The sequence below is a fragment of the Mustelus asterias genome, chromosome 1 (genome assembly GCF_964213995.1).
Source record: "Mustelus asterias chromosome 1, sMusAst1.hap1.1, whole genome shotgun sequence".
In the NCBI taxonomy this organism is placed as follows: Eukaryota; Metazoa; Chordata; class Chondrichthyes; order Carcharhiniformes; family Triakidae; genus Mustelus; species Mustelus asterias.
Window position 1 is genome coordinate 123,862,695 of NC_135801.1, and position 19,898 is coordinate 123,882,592.

General features: G+C 42.8%; 1 protein-coding gene across 1 annotated transcript in view; it reads left to right on the plus strand.

Annotated features, from left to right (window-relative positions):
- The window catches only part of mtnr1ab (melatonin receptor 1A b), a 73,746-nt gene extending 63,231 nt beyond the window's left edge, over positions 1 to 10,515 (plus strand). The window contains exon 2 of the mRNA XM_078217966.1: positions 9,647 to 10,515. Within this exon, the coding sequence (XP_078074092.1) occupies positions 9,647 to 10,515 (869 nt within the window). The remainder of the gene's footprint in view (positions 1 to 9,646) is intronic.
- Positions 10,516 to 19,898: the final 9,383 nt, after the last annotated feature.

Consider the following 19,898-nt stretch of genomic DNA (forward strand, 5'->3'; position numbering starts at 1 on the left):
TATCCTTGAGTTTTAAGATTTCAATGATTATGATTAGATTAAGATAGAAGCCAAACTGAAGAGGAAAGAGGAAAAAAACGCAATTTCTTGAACATTATTGAGAACTTTGACATAGTACAAATATAAAATTAGCTTTTCAGGGCTGGTGAGGGGTTTAGCAACAATTATAAAGTTCACTGTTTAAAAACCCAATTATACTTGTTCAACAAGATGTAACTTTATAAAGGGTTTTTACAGCAAGAATAACAGAGTGTAAATTCTCATCAATTAACTTGATTTCCATTGATTCTGTCTGGAGATGCTTCAATAGCACCCGGCTGGAGATTCGTAGAATCACTGGAAGCAACTTCTGTATCTCCACATTACTCTGTACATATGCAGATTCCAGGAGCTAGATTTTTATATCTTCATGGAGGTGGGGAATCATAAAATATAGGCCCAGATTTTTGCCACATTGGAGAAGCTCACTGGGTGTAAGGCCATTGGGTGCAAAATGCACACGCGAATCCACCATGGGGGGTCCCCATTGTGAGGACCACAGGAAAATTGGATTTCTACATGCATACTATTGTTGTGTGATGGCGCAGCTTTTGAAAACCCTAAAATATACTGTGCCTCATTAGAGAGTTTGTACACACGGGAGAGAGCATGCAGAGGAGTCAGGAACATCCTGAAAGGTAACTGTTAAATATTTTCTCATGATCAAATGTCACCACTAAATGGTGTAGTGTAATGTAAGTGTATTTTAATTTCCTGCAAAGGTAAGCTGACCACTACATTGACAACCAATATGAAAATATTTCCATGTGTGACAATATTTTTTCCACTGGGAAAAAGTGCCATAACGCATTCAAAATGTGGCAACATGTGTTGGTAAAGCCTCTGTCATATTTGTTACTGACATTTAAATATACAGAAAGCTCTGAATCTGAACAAAACCCTTGCTTTTAAAAGTTTAAAAAATCTAAGCACCTGCCTTCTTGATTGATTGTACGAAGTTTAACAACACCAGGTTAAAGTCCAACAGGTTTATTTGGTAGCAAATGCCACTAGCTTTCGGAGCACTGCCCCTTCGTCAGGTAGATTGGAGAAATCCCTCCACTCAGTTCTCCACTCCACCTGACGAAGGAGCAGTGCTCCGAAAGCTAGTGGCATTTGCTACCAAATAAACCTGTTGGACTTTAACCTGGTGTTGTTAAACTTCTTACTGTGTTTACCCCAGTCCAATGCCGGCATCTCCACCTCTTGATTGATTGATAGGCAATTTGTCTTGAAATTGAAAAAAAAACACCATAGGCAGGATTTTCCAGCCCCCACTGCTGCTGGCATCATCAGATCTTGCTGAAAACCCAATGGACACCTGACCGGGTCACAAAATTTCCCACGGCTGGTCCCGTCATGATGGGGCCTGACAATCCCGATTATCTGTTCTTTCAATTTCAGGCTCTTGGAGATGCAAGTCAATATTTTAGCTCTGGTTATGAGGACTGCTCGACAAATTCCAAAGGTGTTAGTTTGTTGATATAGCTGTCCAGGGGAAGGACTGACAATTTTAAGAGGTTGTAAACTTATAATCTGGGTGGTATTTTCTCGGCCTGCCTTTGAATTACAGTTTTCTTTAGTATCAATGACAGACCTTTGAAGGAGGGTTTTTGAATTTGTTACAGGTTTAATTTGTTTACACCTGCTTTTAAAACCATTCCCAATGCTAACGTGTAGCTCCTGAGGACTAAACACAGTGGATACTGGGTGAATGGCTATGGAAGGTAAATGAGTGCATGGGAGGGGCATGGGGAATCTGAGGGGGTATGGAGGGGGCAGGCATATCTGAGGGGGAATTGATAGATGCAGGGGTGGGTGAGGGGTGAGGTTTGGGGGACCTTTAAATAATGTTGGGAACAAGGATGCTGTCTCCGAGAACCAAAGTGGGCCTTCTGACCTGCTCACTGCCACACTCACACTGCTCCTGGATTCCATTCTGGCTTGCAAATTGCACTGTGAATCCAAACTCTTCAAAAAAAAATGTCCCTGGTAAAGTCACTCAAGTGCTGTTTAGAACTTGCAAAAGTGCCTCGCTTGTGTTTTCCTTGCATGAAAATCTGGGAGTTACTACCAGGTTCAGTGGCATAAAGAATTTTGCTGCTATTAGCATGGGAAGTGACAGGGAAGCAGTTGGCACCTCTTCACATAAAGAACACCAATCTGGAATGCTTTCCCCTAACAAGCTGTGGATCGGGGAGAATTGTAGCTTTCAGTACTGAAATTGATAAATTTATTTTGGGTAAATGAATTTTGGAGCAGGCTCGTGAGGCTGAATGGCCTACTCTGTTCCAACGTTCCTATCATCAGTTTGTCTTGGCTGAAAGCTGAAATCCAAAATAAAGGCGAGTAAGTGAGTCTCCCAGTGTAAACTACGTCATCTGTATTTTTAAAGCACTTAGAATTTTTAGAAGATTGTAAGAAGGCTGTCAGTAGACCAAAGCACTTTCCCTAATGGTACTGAAAGAGCTGTTTCTTGATGCAGAGTAAAGACTGTGCTCCTTGTCAGCTGTGGCTTAGTTATAGTACTCTCACCTCACACACCAGAGATTTTAGCGCAATAATCTATACTGACACTCCAGTGCAGCACTGAGGGAGACGATTGGCGGTGCTGGCTTTAAGATGAGCCATTAAGCAGAGTAGTTGTCTGTCTTCTCATGTGGATGTAAAAGATCCCGTGTTCTATTTTGAAGAAGAGTAGGGGACTTATATACAGTGTCCTGGCCAATATTTATCCCTTGTGATGAAACTCAAACTCACCTTCTTTATTTACTTTAATTTGATTTGATTTATTATAATCACATGTCTGGGAAACAGTGAAAAGTATTGTTTCTTGCGTGCTATACAGATAAAGTATATCATTCATAGACTACATAGAGGAGAGGGAAAGGAGAGGTTGCAGAATGTAGTGTTACAGTCATAGTTAGGGTGCAGAGAAAGATCAACTTAATATAGCATTGTTAGAGAGTTTAAAAGAGTTAGAATAAAGTTTTGGAAGCATAGAATTGGAATAAAAGATAGAATTAGAAGGTATGCTAGGCACAGTTTACAATAAGTCGCCTCGCTCTGGCGCCATCCTGAGACACCTTTTGTTCAGAGGTGAGAAGCTCTAGGGCCGGAATGTTACCACCATTCACACCGGTGGGGATACCCCATCCGGCTGCAATGAACTGAGGTTTGGCTGGGCGTCAAATTCTCCAACCTGACCACAGCAGGAGTGTGGCATGAACAGCCAGTAATAACCCGCCCTTGTTCCCGATGAACTTCAGGTCTCTTGCTCATGCTTGGCCGGGGCTAACTTCTAATGTTCTTCAGGCTGAGGACCAGTCCTGAGTGCCTGCGCTGAAGACAGAAAAAGAAGAGTGTGAAAATTGCAGGTCGGATGACCTGTTACAGTGCGCCACTGCTAAGTAGGTGTCCCAGGGAGAGGGACGTGGGAGGGAGACAAGGAGATGGTCCCAGACCAGCAAGGGAGTCAAGGAAGGTCCCAAAAGGAAGTCCCAGGAAATTGATAAAATACAGGGGGCAGAAATAGGTTCTGTTAAGTCAAGTTAAAAGAAAGGAGCAGACAAATTGGCTCCAAAATAAAAAAAAGAACTGCGTGGAGCAGTTCACCTAGTGAATTGAGTAAGGGGGAAGTTCTGAAGATCTGAGAAGGCAGCTGAAGGTTAATGACTCATGCTGTGCTGTGCAGGGCGGCACGGTGGCACAGTGGTTAGCACTGCTGCTTCACAGCTCCAGAGACCTGGGTTCGATTCCCAGCTTGGGTCATTCTCCTTGTGTCTCTACAACCACCATCTGTCTTCTATCATCAAGCCAATTTTGTATCCAATTGGCTACCTCACCCTGGATCCCGTGAGATTTAACCTTGTGCAACAACCTACCATGCAGTACCTTATCAAAGGCCTTGCTAAAGTCCATGTAGACAACATCAATTGCACCGCCCTCAATTACCTTCTCGGTTACCCCTTCAGAAAACTCAAGTTCGTGAGACATGATTTTCTGCTCACAAAGCCATGCTGACTCTCCCTAATCAGTCCTTGCGTTTCCAAATGCCTGTAGATCCTGTCTCTCAGAATACCTTCTAACAACTTGCCCACTGCAGATGTTAGGCTCACCGGCCTATAGTTCCCAGCCCTTCTTAAAGAAAGGCATGCTGTGGCATCACTGCCACATTCCTTTTCACTTTTGCCACTTGAATGGCTTTCTGCACCATGGTGTCATGGTCAGGTGCCCATCCACCCCTCAGTCCTTGTTGTCATCCACTAAGTATTCCCCAGCTGAAATAAAAACAGAAAGGATGTCCTGAGGTTACAAAAGCTGTTGTAAAAATCCAAATATTCCGTGCTTTTCCTTTACATGATGGAATAGTAGAATAGTCTCCAAAACGAGATCAAACTGAATTCTCCTGATACAGAGAGAAGACCTTCCTTTCACGGTGTCAGATTTGATTAGACCTCTTCAATTCTTTTCTTTAGATATTTCGTAAGAATGTGAACACATATGAAACAGGAGCAGGAGTAAGCTATTCAACTCAACGAGACTGCTTCGCCACTCAATAAGATTATGGCAGAGTATTCCAACTCCACCTCCTTATCCCTTGATTCTCTTCATATTGAGAAAGCTACTGTCTTGAACACTTATTCAACATGCGAACATCCACAGCTCTCTGGGTAGAGAATTTTGGAGTTTTGCAACTGCTTGAGAGATGAAATTTCTCATCTCTGTCCAAAATCATCAATCCCTTGTTCTGAGAATATGACCCCTAGTTCTAGACCCTCCAGTCAGGGAAAACAACTCCTGAGCATCTACCCTGTCAATCCCCTAAGAATGTTTTGTTTCAATGACATCCCTATTCATGCTAATTCATTACCCCAATCCCATGAGCTCTAATTCTGTGTAATAACCCTGAAACTTTCAAATTGTGCAAAAAGTGACAGCCAAAATTTTTCAGGGTGCATTGTGGAAGAAACCATACAGGTCCTGTTCTTTTTTATTCATTCATGGGACATGGGCATTGCTGGGTGGCCAGAATTTATTGCCCATCCCTAGTTGCCCTTGTTCAGAGGGCAGTTGAGATTCAACCACATTGCTGTGGCTCTGGAGTCACATGTGGGCCAGACCAGGTAAGGATGGAAGATTTTCTTCCCTAAAGAACATTAGTGAACCAGATGGGTTTTTCCGACAATTGACAATGGTTTCATGGTCATCAGTAAGTTCTTAATTCCGGATATTTTTATTGATTTAAAATTTGTTGTGGCGGGATTCGAACCCATGTCCCCACGCAAAGAATTAAATTGACTAGTTACTGAAAGAGTTGGCCACACAACAACAAATTTTAAAGGGAACATTGGCAACAACTGATTCTTGGTGTGAATGCCCCAAATTATCAGAGATAATTTTTAAAAATGCAGAGGGGAGGAGAAGCCAGATGAAACATGTCCACCCAACTAGTAACCAAGTTGGGGAATAAGATGCTAGAGGTGTTGCCATTTAAGAGAAAATTAAATTTGTTTCTGGAGCATGATAGGTGCCTGAAGAAAACGCTGTGGAAGTGAGATGAGGCCCCGCCCTTTGATTTTTGGACTGATTTACCCTAGTGCACTCTTCAGTGCAGAGTGCGGGAGATTCATTTTGAAACTCCCACTGAAAAAAGTGGCGGGAATTGCTCCAGTTTTTACGCGAATTCGACTTTTAGTATCCAGTATCCAGGTAATTACAGAATAATCCAGGTAATTACAGGCCGGTGAGCCTTACATCAGTGGTAGGGAAATTATAGAAGAGGATCCATTGAGGCAGGATTTATTCCCACTTGGAAATAAGTGGACGTATTAGTGAGAGGCAACATGGTTTTGTGAAGGGGAGGTCGTGTCTCACGAACTTGATCGAGTTTTTTGAGGAAGTGACGAAGATGATTGATAAGGGTAGGGCAGTGGATGTTGTCTACATGGACTTCAGTAAGGCCTTTGACAAGGTCCCTCATGGCAGACTGGTGCAGAAGGTGAAGTCGCATGGGATCAGAGGTGAGCTGGCAAGGTGGATACAAAACTGGCTCGGTCAAAGAAGGTAGTAAGAAGTTTAACAACACCAGGTTAAAGTCCAACAGGTTTATTTGGTAGCAAATGCCACTAGCTTTTGGAGCGCTGCCCCTTCGTCAGGTGGAGTGAAGATCTGCTCACAAACAGGGCATACAGAGACACAAACTCAATTTACAGAATAATGATTGGAATGCAGTCTTTACAGATAATCAAGTCTTAAAGGTACAAACAATGTGAGTGGAGAGAGCATTAAGCACAGGTTAAAGAGATGTGTATTGTCTCAGGACAGGACAGCCAGTGAGATTGTGCAAGTCCAGGCAAGCTGTGGGGGTTACAGATAGTGTGACATGAACCCAAGATCCCAGTTGAGGCCGTCCTCATGGGTGCGGAACTTGGCTATCAGTTTCTGCTCAGCGACTCTGCGCTGTCGTGTGTCATGAAGGCCGCCTTGGAGAACGCTTACGCGAAGATCAGAGGCCGAATGCCCGTGACCGCTGAAGTGCTCCCCAACAGAAAGAGAACAGTCTTGCCTAGTGATCGGTCAAAGAAGACAGAGGATAGCAGTAGAAAGGTGCGTTTCTGAATGGAGGGCTGTGACAAGTGGTGTTCCTCAGGGATCAGTGCTGGGACCTTTGCTGTTTATAATATATATAAATAATTTGGAGGAAAATGTAACTGGATTGATTAGTAAGTTTACGGACGACACAAAGGTTAGTAGATGTGAGGATAGCGATGAGGACTATCAGAGGATACAGCAGGATATAGATCAGTTGGAGACTTGGGCGGAGAGATGGCAGATGGAGTTTAATCCGGCCAAATGTGAAGTATGCATTTTGGAAGGTCAAATACAGATAGGAAATATACAGTAAATGGCAGAACCCTTAGGAGTATTGATAGGCAAAGGGATCTGGGTGTACAGGCACACAGGTCACTGGAAGTGGCAATGCAGGTGGAGAAGGTAGTCAAGAAGGCATACGGCATGCTTGCCTTCATCGACCGGGGTATTGAGTTTAAAAATTGGCAAGTCATGTTGACGCTTTATGGAACCTTAGTGAGGCCACACTTGGAATATAGTGTTCAATTCTGGTCACCACACTACCAGAAGGATGTGGAGGCTTTGGAGAGGGCACAGAAAAGATTTACCAGGATGTTGCCTGGTATGGAGGGCATTAGCTATGAGGAGAGATTGGAGAAACTTGGTTTGTTCTCACTGGAGCGACGGAGGTTGAGGGGAGACCTGATAGAAGTTTACAGGATTATGAGAGGCATGGACAGAGTGGATAGTCAGAAGCTTTTTCCCAGGGTGGAAGAGTCAATTACTAGGGGGCATAGGTTTAAGGTGTGAGGGGCAAGTTTTAAAAGAGATGTACGAGGCAGATTTTTTACACAGAGGGTGGTGGGTGCCTGGAACTCATTGCCGAGGGAGGTAGTGGAAGCGGATACGGTAGTGACTTTTAAGGGGCGTCTTGACAAGTACATGAATGAGATGGGAATAGAGGGATATGGTCCCCGGAAGCGTAGAGGGTTTTAGTTAAGTCGGGCAGCATGGTCGGTGCAGGCTTGGAGGGCCGAAGGGCCTGTTCCTGTGCTGTAATTTTCTTTGTTCTTTGTTCTTTGTTCTATCTGTGGAGAGAAACTGCGTTTACTTTGCAGGCTTGCGATGTTTCGACCTGAAATGTTGACTTCTCATCACAGATGCTGCCAGTCCTGCTAACTATTTCCAGCATTTCCCATTTTTATTTCTGGTTGGAGGGATTCCTGGAGATTTGATCGCATGATAATCTAACCACATGACATCTAACCATGTGATGTTTTATCATGTGACATTTGATTACATGACTGTTGCAAATACCGCTTTTATCAAAGGTTGTGCCCACTGTAACGGAGTGTTTTTTTTCTTATTTAGTCGTGGGACATGGGTGTCGCTGGCTGGCCAGCATTTATTGCCCATCCCTAGTTGCCTGAGGGTAGTTGATAGTCAACCACATTGCTGTGGGTCTGGAGTCACATGTAGGCCAGACCAGGTAAGGATGGCAGATTTCCTTCCCTAAAGGACATTAGTGAACCAAATGGGGTTTTCCAACAATCAACAATGGTTTGACGGTCATCAGCAGATTCTTAATTCCAGATATATTTTTTAGTTGAATTCAAATTCCATCATCTGCCATAGCAGGATTCAAACCCAGGTCCCCAGAATATTAGCTGAGTTTCTGGATTAATAGTCTAGCGATAATACCACTAGGCCATCGCCTCCCCTTTGGCTTGGGGTTTTGTGCCAGCAGTTATTATTTGAAATGTTTCAAAAACTAGAAGACTGCCTGTGATCTGGTGGCGTGAGAATCAAACTGATGGCAGCAGGGAGTCAGTAGGTGGGGAAGAGGGGAACCCAAAGGTGGCAAATCCAAGACAGGGAATTAGAGAGCAGCAAAGTGGTGAAACTGGGTGCAGGGAAAATGAGAATGGGCAATCAGGGCTAGGAGGAAACAGAATGGAGAACTGGAATCAGAGGGCAGAGAAGAGTAAACACTGAAGATGGGGAAACACAGGGCAGGGAAGAATGGATAAACTAAGGATGGGAAAGCAGATGATGGGGACGAGAGGAAACTAAAGGCGGATAAATTGAGTACAGCTCTACATTGTAAAAGTAAAAATGTGAAAATCCCTGTTTAAGATCCCCAAGTGACACCAGGTGGGTATCAGGATGTCACAGACAGATATATTAGGAGATCACATCAGGAGATCATAGAATCCCTACAGTGCAGAAGGAGGCCATTTGGCTCATCGATCCTTCACCGACAATGATCCCACCCAGGCCCCAACCCTGCAACCCCACACATTTACCCTTCCAATCGCCCTGACACTAATGGATAATTTATCATAGCCAATCCACCTAACTCGCACATCTTTGGACTCTGGGAGGAAACCAGAGCACCCGAAGGAAACTCACGCAGATACAGGGAGAACATGCAAACTCCGCACACACAGTAACCCAAGCTGGGAATCAAACATGGGTCCCTGGCGCTGTGAGGCAGCAGTACTAGCTACTGTGCCACCGTGCCACCTGTTATCTGACTTACATTTTAGACAATTCCAAGTAGTGCTCAGAAACTACAAAACGTTCAGTCCCAAAGTTGACAGCTGGACCAGATTGGAGAGTTCAGAGAACCAAGACTGGTGTCTAAATCTCAGTAGTTTACAGCACTCATAGCAGCATCCCCTTGCTTTTTCCTCTGCTTGTCACTGGCCTATAATCAATTTTATTGAAATGCATCAAATTCTTGGCAGCCTCAAAGGAGTAGATGCTGAGAGACTGCTTCCCAAGGCAGCATTGTCTCAGGACAAGGGATAAGCCATTCAGGAATGAGATGAAGAGAAATTCCTTTCCTCAGAGGGTTGTAACGTAATTCACAATTAATGTTTTAAATGAATTTTCATCAAGTAGTACACAATTTGTGCAATTATAAATATGTAATTGTTTGTCATACAAATAAATATGGCATTTTATCGATCTATATATATATTTATATTTATATATAATTCTCTCTTTTCCTCTTTCTTTGCTTAAACAGGAAATATATTTGTTGTCAGCCTGGCCATTGCCGATTTAATAGTGGCAATCTATCCATACCCAATGGTCTTGACATCTATATTTCACAACGGCTGGAATCTGGGCTACATGCATTGTCAAGTCAGTGGTTTCCTGATGGGTCTGAGTGTGATTGGATCGATTTTCAATATCACTGGCATTGCTATCAATCGCTATTGCTACATCTGCCACAGTCTGAAGTACGACAAGCTCTACAGTGACAAGAACTCCCTGTGTTTTGTAATCCTCATCTGGACACTGACGTTTCTAGCCATCATTCCAAATCTGTTTGTGGGATCTTTGCAATATGACCCAAGAGTCTACTCTTGTACTTTTGTGCAATCTGTGAGCTCTGCCTACACCATCTCGGTGGTGTTTTTTCATTTTATCCTCCCCATTGCCATTGTCACCTTTTGCTACTTGAGAATATGGGCCCTTGTCATCCAGGTCAGAAGACGTGTGAAGCCAGACATGAAACTCAAGCTGAAGCCCCACGACTTGCGGAACTTTGTGACGATGTTTGTGGTCTTTGTGCTCTTTGCAGTTTGTTGGGCGCCCCTTAATTTTATTGGTCTTGCCGTGGCTGTCAACCCAGATGCAATTGCCCCAAGGATCCCAGAGTGGCTATTTGTAGCCAGTTACTTCATGGCATATTTCAACAGCTGCCTTAACGCTATTATCTATGGACTGCTGAACCAGAATTTCAGGAGAGAATACAAAAGAATTATAATCTCTCTGTGCACCGCAAGGATTTTCTTTCCAGAGAGCTCTAATGATGCGCCTGACAGAAATAAGAGTAAACCTTCTCCTTTAATGACTAACAATAATCAAGTGAAGGTAGATTCTGTCTAAATGGTTTATGCATTCACTCCATGTGCCAGTCAATGAAGCTTAAAAGAAAAGCACATTATATAGAATCGATGGAAAGTATAACATATAGTCAAAGATTGTCAAACCTATCTTTGTGTTTATTACAAATGTTATTTTACAGAGAACAGAGAAGAATACTACAATTATACATCAGTGATTGATGCCGAAGGGTGCAGTGGATTTCATACTCATGATCATACTCATATCCATACTGAAATATACATGGAAAAAGAATGTTTATTTTTAAATAATTGATAAATCCTTGTGTAATTGAAATGGGCAGAGGAAACTTCATGACTAAAAATAAATATTCGAGCCTAACTATGCTAAATTTAGTTTTTAAGCATCTGTGAGTTGAAGTTGCCTTACAGGGTATGTGGGTTTGGAAACAATCGTAGTGAGCTGAAATCATATTTTGACTACCATATATTCCATAGTTTTATAAAAAATAGTATTTACAAAGTAGGCTTAAAGGGTATTTGAAAATAAGAATGCCAAAACTGTTGTAAATAGTGCAGAGTTTGAAATGCACAATCAAATTTAAACCTATATTTTTAAAGGAAACCACACTAGAGAGTGATGGAAGAAAACATTTGAGCATGTTTACCAATTTTAACTTCCATTGGATTGAAAAATTATCAATGACAATTTGCAAAATACACAGTATTTTTGCAGAATCATTAAAACGTGAATTGCCAATAATGTAGTGAGAATTCTACATTAACATGGATAGGGTGCATGCTGTCCTTACATACAAGGATGAATATTGTTTTACCAACAGTGCTTTTACAGTGTTTGATATGATAGTTTTGGCTTCAGTGTAATGATCAAGCTATATGAAATGTTTATGTAATGTCACTGATTTTGAAAGTCAAGAATGCATGAATGTGAATGGCTAACAGACCAACATATCCATGTCTAGTAATTGTGGTAAATGTATTCAATTATGAGGTTAATTATATTGCTACTTGATCAATTGGCAGGTTTGTGACTATGCTGTGCCAGATTGGCACATTACTCTTTGGGATCTAAATTGGCTCAGGGATTGCAATGTGTGAATAACTCGTGCCAGCAGACCAACTTAATGCTGCCTGTTCATTTGAATGACCTCTGCATCCAGCCAACACTAATCACACTGCTGACAGGCTGGACTCATAAACAGGGTGCCATTATCACGAGTAGCAAGCTTGACTTAAAGGTAGTGTGTTATAGTGCTTAAAACTAGCTAGTAACTCTTAAAGAGGGGGTGCATTGTGCTGGAACAGAAGTTAATGGTCATATTGGACATGGGAAAGAATGAGGAATGGCACAACAGGGAAGGGAGTGGGCTCTGAGGTTTTCAAACACCATTATAGGAGATCTTGATGGAGGAAGTAGAGAGGAGAAGAGATGTCCTATGTGTACACTGGAAAGGAAACTGTCAAGATACATAACAGGTAGCTGTGGAGGTGAATGCTAGCAATCAATGCCTGAGGATGCAGAATGTTCAAGGACCTTATTGATGTGATCAAGATCAGTGAATGTGACTTCAAATCCCATATCCTACCAACTGCAACTGTAGCCTCAGCCACTGCTCGAATCATCACACCTTGATCATTCACCTACCAACAACCTCTATCAATCAGGCCTCACATTTAACATCCATATTTCACATCTGAACCTTGAGTAACCCTATTGCAGCAATCTTCAAAGAACTAAAGAGCAAAGAACAGTACAGCACAGGAACAGGCTCTTTGGCCCACCAAGCCTGCATCGATCAAAGCCCACATTGCATAGGTCATGCATATCACCAGCTATTCAACCATGACAGGCACTTTTTTCATTTGTTCATGAGGTAAGGGGAGGTGGTGGCATACTGCTAATCGCACTGGACAAGGCTAATGCTCTGGGGGCACAGCTTTAATACTCACCACAGCAGCTTGTGGAGTTTAAATTCAGTTAGTAAATCCAGAAATAAAAGCTAGTTTCAGTAATGGCGATGATGAAACCATTGCTAATTGTCATAAAATCCCATCTGGTTCATTAATTCCTTTTAGGAAAGAAAATCTGCTATCCTTACCTGGTCTGGCCTATGTGTAATTCCAGACCCAGTGTAATGTGATTAACCCTTAAATTCACTCTGAAATGGCCTAGCAAGCAGTTGTGACAGAAAGGTCAAAAAGGAATGATTTCTGTTGGACCATCTGACATCGACTTGGCATCTGAAATGACGTGGGCAAACCCAGTTCTTTTGACCCTGCAAAGTCTTCCTTACTAACATCTGTGAGTTGTGCCAAAATTGGGAGAGATGTCTCATAGCCAAGCAATAGCCTGCCATAGTCAAACTCACGGAATCATACCTTTCAGATAATGTCCCAGACACCACTATCATTAGCGCTATGAGAGGTGACAGCATAATGTTATAAAATCAAGAAGGAGTTGCTCTGAAAAGTCCTCAACATTGTCTCCAGACTGCATGAAGTCTCATTGCATCAGGCCAAAGATGGGTAAGGAAGCTGCTTACCACTTCCTCCACAGATCTCCTGCTGATTACCACCTCCTGAAGGCTAACAGGCGATTAAAGATTTGTCACTCGAATAGGAGCTAAATCTCTGGCAGCGTAAACTAATGGGATTGATTAGTTTGCCTTCAGTGTGGTTGGGGATCTGTCGTGCACAAGAGTTCCAGTGGAGACTTTCAGGGGTCTAATTCTCAGAGTAATTTGGAAACTCCCCATACATACCTTTACATATGAGAATAGTTTAACTAAACCTATGTTTTAGAATAAAGGTACAATCCGTTCTGCCCAATTTTGTGCTCCCTGATCAGAAAATCTGATTTGGATTTTCCCCAGACCGGAAAATAATTTTAGCCCCATTGTCATCAATTAAAAATAATTCAATTCTGGCTATAATTGATATCCTCATATTGTGTAACCAGTATCATGTATTCACAAATAGATTATGGTGTGTTTATTATGGGTTTCATTTCTTCAACATAGAACAGTACAGCACAGTACAGGCCCTTCGGCCCTCGATGTTGTGCCGAGCTTTGTCCGAAACCAAGATCAAGCTATCCCACTCCACACATTTCAAATACCATAGATCTTTATTCAAACCTGCCAACACACATGATGACAGCATACTCTTGCTGTTGCAGAGAGGAAATAAAATTGTGCTGATTATTTAGATGTTTTAGTGTTACTTACCCATTGAAAGTGATGGCCTGTAACAGTAATATATTCACAGTATTATTTTACAGAATTATTTCAATTATTAAAAGCAGCCTGGAATATACCACAGGATTGGTGACATTAAAGATGTGCGGGGAGATGGGTGGAATTAAATTTTTGCAGGAATACAAAAACAGGAATGGCTTCTGTGGGTCAGAATTCTCCGACCTCGCCCGTGGCTGGGATTCTCTGGTCTCACTGCTATGAATGGAGTTTTGGTTGAGTGTCAAATTCTCCATTCTTGCTGGGAATGGTGACATTGGAAAATTCTGGCCATTGCCTGTTAATCTGAATGCCTGATATTCAGTTGTGTTGAAAGCAATTTTCTGCATTTTCCCTGCCCTTAATTGACAAGCTGGGAGGTAAGAGGGCTGGCAAAATGGAGGAGAGCCTGAAATCTTCACTCTGACATTCCATTTTGCCAGTGGCGCCCAAATGAGCCACTTAATATGGCTGAATAAAAGTAAACCTTGGTGATCTCCAACCGAAATTCTGTAGGTTGGCCCTCCTTCATGGGTACCTCATGGCACAGGGACTCCCCCCTCCCCCCTCCTTCTCCCCTGCCCACCTCCTCCTCCCTATCCCCCCCCCCTCCCCAACACTCCCATCCCCCCCTCCCCCTCCCTCCATCCCCCCCTGGTCAATGCCACCCTGATGACAATTGTGCCACCAGTGGTCAACACTTTTTTTGCACTACCGGTGCCAACTTCCCTCAGCCACAGTTACCTGCTATTCAAGTTTGCCAGCCATTGAGATACTCTCTCCTTCATGTTCCAGACTCCGTAGTGGTTAGCACGAGTAGCAGTGCTGTTGAAGCTGTCCAAATCTCCTCTGATTGGTAGCTCCAGGGCATGGGTCACCACCCATAATTTGTCCTTAGCCAATAGGATGACAGTCCAGGCTCCACCACCGGCTGGAGCTGGATTGGCTCCCGCTTTTGCTCTGGGTTACGGGACTTCACAATCGCCTCCAATATTCAGCCCAATGGAACTGAATATTAGAAGGACTGTGTAATGGGTGATTGATGCAATGCCTTCAAATCCATGTCCAACCTCCCTAAATATTCTTTAAAATATTGTATGAATCCCAGGCGTGAGGCGATGTACTGTGTTTAAAATATCTTATGGTGACATTTGCTATCTTGAATCTTATATTTTATTTTTAAATGTAGTGGGCTTTATGACATGCACTAGAGGAGAGGCAGCTTTGACCTGACCTTGCTTCAGTCACTGTTGTTTATTTTCCATCCAATATCCCAAGAAACTAAAAAATATAAAAAAGTAGAAATCCTGAAAGAGCAAGCACATCATTTTAGGCAATATCTATCAACAACACCTATTTTGTTTGTGGGTTCCCTCAAGTTATATTATTTGCTTTCTCATCCAAGTATACAGTAGTTATTGTAGATGCTTCCTTCAGTGTCTTCTCCTCAGAGGATTCACAGCATGGTGAAATATGCAGGAAGCCAACTGTGTGTTGCTGAAAAGAGAGACACATTGTCAAAGCTTTTCATCTTGAACTCATCAGGACAAACACAAGAATGCCAAATTTCAAACAATCAAATAATTTTATACTACAGGAGAAAAGGGTGGTGATTGGTTGGCAAGTCGACTGATTGACTGGTGTTGCCATGGTTAAACAATAGGGAATGATAGGCTCTCCAAGCTCCCATGCAATTCAGAGCAAGGCTTTTATTCATGCATTTAGGGAGCCTATAGTTTCCTGTTGCTTTCTCCACATTAACACCCCAACCAATCAGATTCACCTTGCCAACCAATCACCATCTTTTTCTGCTGTAGTATAAATTGTTGGTATCATTTGAAATTTGGTATTCTTGTGTTTGTCCTGATGAGTGTAAGACAAAAAGCTTCGGCAAAACACCTAGCAGCAATATCAAATTCTGCACTATCAAGCGAATATAGTTACATCAGTGTAAATCTAAAAATAAAAGCTTGACACATCATCATGGTCTTGGTGACCTTTCCACTAAAACTGTACAATCTCTCCATTTCCAATACCTCAAATACATTCTCATTTAGCACAATATCCACATCAACATTTCCTCTGCCAAATCTCATAACTTTATGCTTCTCTATGAAATTGGACCTGCCATATCTCTGCTCAGTAGTCATACTTGTCAAAGGCCTTTTGAATTTGTGAACTAATCATCATTTCTCATTACCCCAATTTGATATTTTTTTGCAAATGTGCACAGATTCATGCAGTTCCTTCCTCTGAATCATTTATAAAAATTATAAACAGTGGCCCTAATGTTGCAACTTGTGATTGACCATGTCCAGTTTCAACTCAATCAGCCCAATGACCTCCTTCTCTGCTGTAGTGTTTCTATGGCTCTATGAGACCACTAATAATTGGCTACCAACCAGACACATGCCCACACGCTACTATTCTCTGTGAGCCAACTGTGGTCAGGAGGCCAACAGATAGATCAGCTAGGCCTGATGGGAATTAGGACAAGCCAGGTTGAACCAACACAGATCAAGGCAAGCAGGGCGAGCTCTGACATGTCTTGTGAGCTATGGCTTGAGATCCCACCTCTGACCAAATAAGGACAATGTTAGGGATACCTACCAGACACATCAGTGCCAAGGGGCGGCACGGTAGCACAGTGGTTAGCACTGCTGCTTCACAGCTCCAGGGACCTGGGTTCAATTCCCGGTTTGGGTCACTGTCTGTGTGGAGTTTGCACATTCTCCTCGTGTCTGCGTGGGTTTCCTCCAGGTGCTCCGGTTTCCTCCCACAGTCCAAAGATGTGCATGTTAGGTTGATTGGCCATGCTAAAATTGCCCCTTAGTGTCCTGGGATGCGGGGATTAGCGGGTAAAATATGTAGGGATATGGGGGTAGGACCTGGGTGGGATTGTGGTCGGTGCAGACTCGATGGGCCGAATGGCCTCTTTCTGTACTGTAGGGTTTTTATGATTTCTATGATGAAATTTCCATATGTGGATGGGCTACATGTGCTCCATGCACCACGGAATACACATCCACAGATACTCCTGACATCTTCCGTACTTCTGACATTCGATTACTGATTGACAACCTGATCCACTTTTAAAAAAGGGGCGGCACGGTAGCACAGTGGTTAGCACTGCTGCATCACAGCGCCAGGGACCTGGGTTCGATTCCTGGCTTGGGTCACTGTCTGTGTGGAGTTTGCACATTCTCCTCATGTCTGCGTGGGATTCCTCCGGGTGCCCCGCTTTCCTCCCACAGTCCAAAGATGTGTGGGTTAGGTTGATTGGCCGTGCTAAAATTGCCCCTTAGTGTCCTGAGATGCATAGGTTAGAGGGATTAGTTGGTAAATGTGTGGGGATAAGGAGGTAGGGCCTGGGTAGGATTGTGGTCAGTGCAGACTTGATGGGCCAGATGGCCTCTTTCTGCACTGTAGGGTTTCTATAATTCTTGGACACTGTAATCCCATTGGCTGGCCACCAGGGAACTTTCTGGAAAGGTGCCAAAAGGAGGATAAGAGGAGAATCCTAGAAACCTTGCCAGCGAAGACTTGGTGCCAGCAGCAGAGACTCAGCAAGGATCCAGTGAAGAGTCAATGAAAACCCAACTTTCACCATGTAGAAGACCCTCAGTTTAGAACTCAGAGAAGACCCAAGACCAAGATTCGTACCCAGTGAAGCGAAACTGGTCAGTTCAACCTCATGGTAATATTCGGGTCTCAGATAAATGCAGTAGAGAAGTGTTTGTTTTAGTTAAAGAAATTTAATTCAATGAAGATGTTTTGTCGAATTTTGTTACCAAAGGTATTGTAATAAAAATGAAGTTTATTTCAGTATAATCATGAATCGGCTCTCTATCTTCTGTTCATCACACAAGAAAGGGCATCCTGGTAAAAGGGTTATAATACACTGGTCGACGTGTCTATTTCCAGATGTCACAACCATTTATTAATCCATTTTAATGCAATCCCATCTGTCCCCTAACCTTCGATGTTATGTAATGCCTGACTGTGAATAGGACGGGAGAGGGGTTGTTGTATGAATGTTATTTAAATGGACTTCCAGACGGCATTCAATAAAATCCCTCATAAGAGATTGTTAACTGAAGATGAAGCCCCTAGAACTGAGGACAAATTGAAATAGGAAATTGGCTGAGTCGCAGGAGATAAAGTGCAGGCATCAGGGCAGGTACTCAAATTGGCAGGATATGACTAGAGGTGCCCTGCAAGGACTTGCTTTAGGAGCAAGTATTCACAGTATTTATTATTTATTCAGATGATAGAATAGAGAACCACATATCTACAGTTGTTGAGAACACAAAGATAGATGGCATTGTAGGCACCGTCGATGAAAACATGAAATTACAAAGTAATATTCATAGATGAAGTGAATGGGCAAAATCTGACAAATTAATTTAATTGCAGGCAAGTGTGATGTCACCAACAAAAACAGAAAAATGCTGGAAAATCTGAGCAGGTCTGACAGCATCTGTGGAGCCGGTGCCCCACAAGGCTGTGTTCTCAGCCCCCTACTATACTCCTTATGCACCTATGACTGTGTGACCAAATTCCCCCCCCCGCAATTCGATTTTCAAGTTTGCTGATGACACCACCGTAGTGGGTTGGATCTCAAACAATGAAGAGACAGAGTACAGGAATGAGATAGAGAATCCGGTGAACTGGTACAACAATAATAATCCCTCCCTCAATGTCAACAAAATGAAGGAGATTGTCATCGACTTCGGGAAGCGTAAAGGAGAACCTGTCAATGGGGACAAAGTAGAAAGGGTGGAGAGCTTCAAGTTTTTGGGTGTCCAGATCACCAACAACCTGTCCTGGTCCCCCCATGCTGACACTATAATTAAGAAAACCCACCAATGCCTCTCCTTTCTCAGAAGACTAAGGAAATTTGGCATGTCAGTTACGGCTCTCACCAACTTTTACAGATGCACCATAGAAAGCATTCTTTCTGGTTGTATCACAGCTTGGTATGGCTCCTGCTCTGCCCAAGACCGCAAGAAACTACAAAGGTCGTGAATGTAGCCCAATCCATCACACAAACCAACCTCCCATCCATTGACTCTGTCTACACTTCCCGCTGCCTCGGCAAAGCAGCCAGCATAATTAAGGACCCCACGCACCCGGACATTCTCTCTTCCACCTTCTTCCGTTGGGAAGAAGATACAAAAGTCTGAGGTCATGTACCAACCAACTCGAGAACAGCTTCTTCCCTGCTGCTGTCAGACTTTTGAATGGACCTACCTTGCATTAAGTTGATCTTTCTCTACACCCTAGCTATGACTGTAACACTACATTCTGCACTCTCTCATTTCCTTCTCTATGAACGGTATGCTTTGTCTGTATAGCGCGCAAGAAATAACACTTTTCACTGTATGTTAATACATGTGAGAATAATAAATCAAATCAAAGCATCTGTGGGGAGAGAATAGAGTCTGGATGACCCTTCGTCAGCATCTAGCCTCGAAATGTTGGCTCTATTCTCGCTCCACAGATGCTGTCAGACCTGCTCAGATTTTCCAGTGTTTTCTGTTTTTGTTTAGCTTCCAACATCCACAGTATTTTGCTTTCACCTTATTGATGTCACCAAGTTTGCACCAAAAGCAGGAGAGCAAAGTACTTTCTTTTTGCGAAAAGCTAGAAATAGTGGAACTTCAAATAGGCTTGGCAGGCCCAGGTATATAGATCAATAAAATATCTTGAACAGATACAGTATATAATTTAAAAAACGAATGGAGATCTGACCTTTATACCTAACCACTGGAATACAGGAAAGTAGAAGGTGTGATGCAGCTATCTCCATTGTGTTTAGTACTGGGCATAGCGTGTTAGGGAAAGCTTTATTGGCCTTGGATGAAGGACAGCTTAGATGTACCAGAATTATATTTGGACTCCCCAAGGGTTAAACTACAAAGAGAGATTGCACAGGCTAGGGTTATATTCCCTGGAAGTTAGAAATTTTCAAGATACGAAGGGGAATGGATAAACACACAAAGTATAGTGAATAGGGTTGGTGTGCTACTGGTCAAAGGTAGCGATCTTATCGGCTCGTCATATGGCGAGCCAGTAAGATCACAAAAGAGGCGAACAAAGGAGGGCTGGTTTCTCGCCTCTTACGATCTTATTTAAAATGTCATTTCCACATTATTAATAAGTCCTAGAC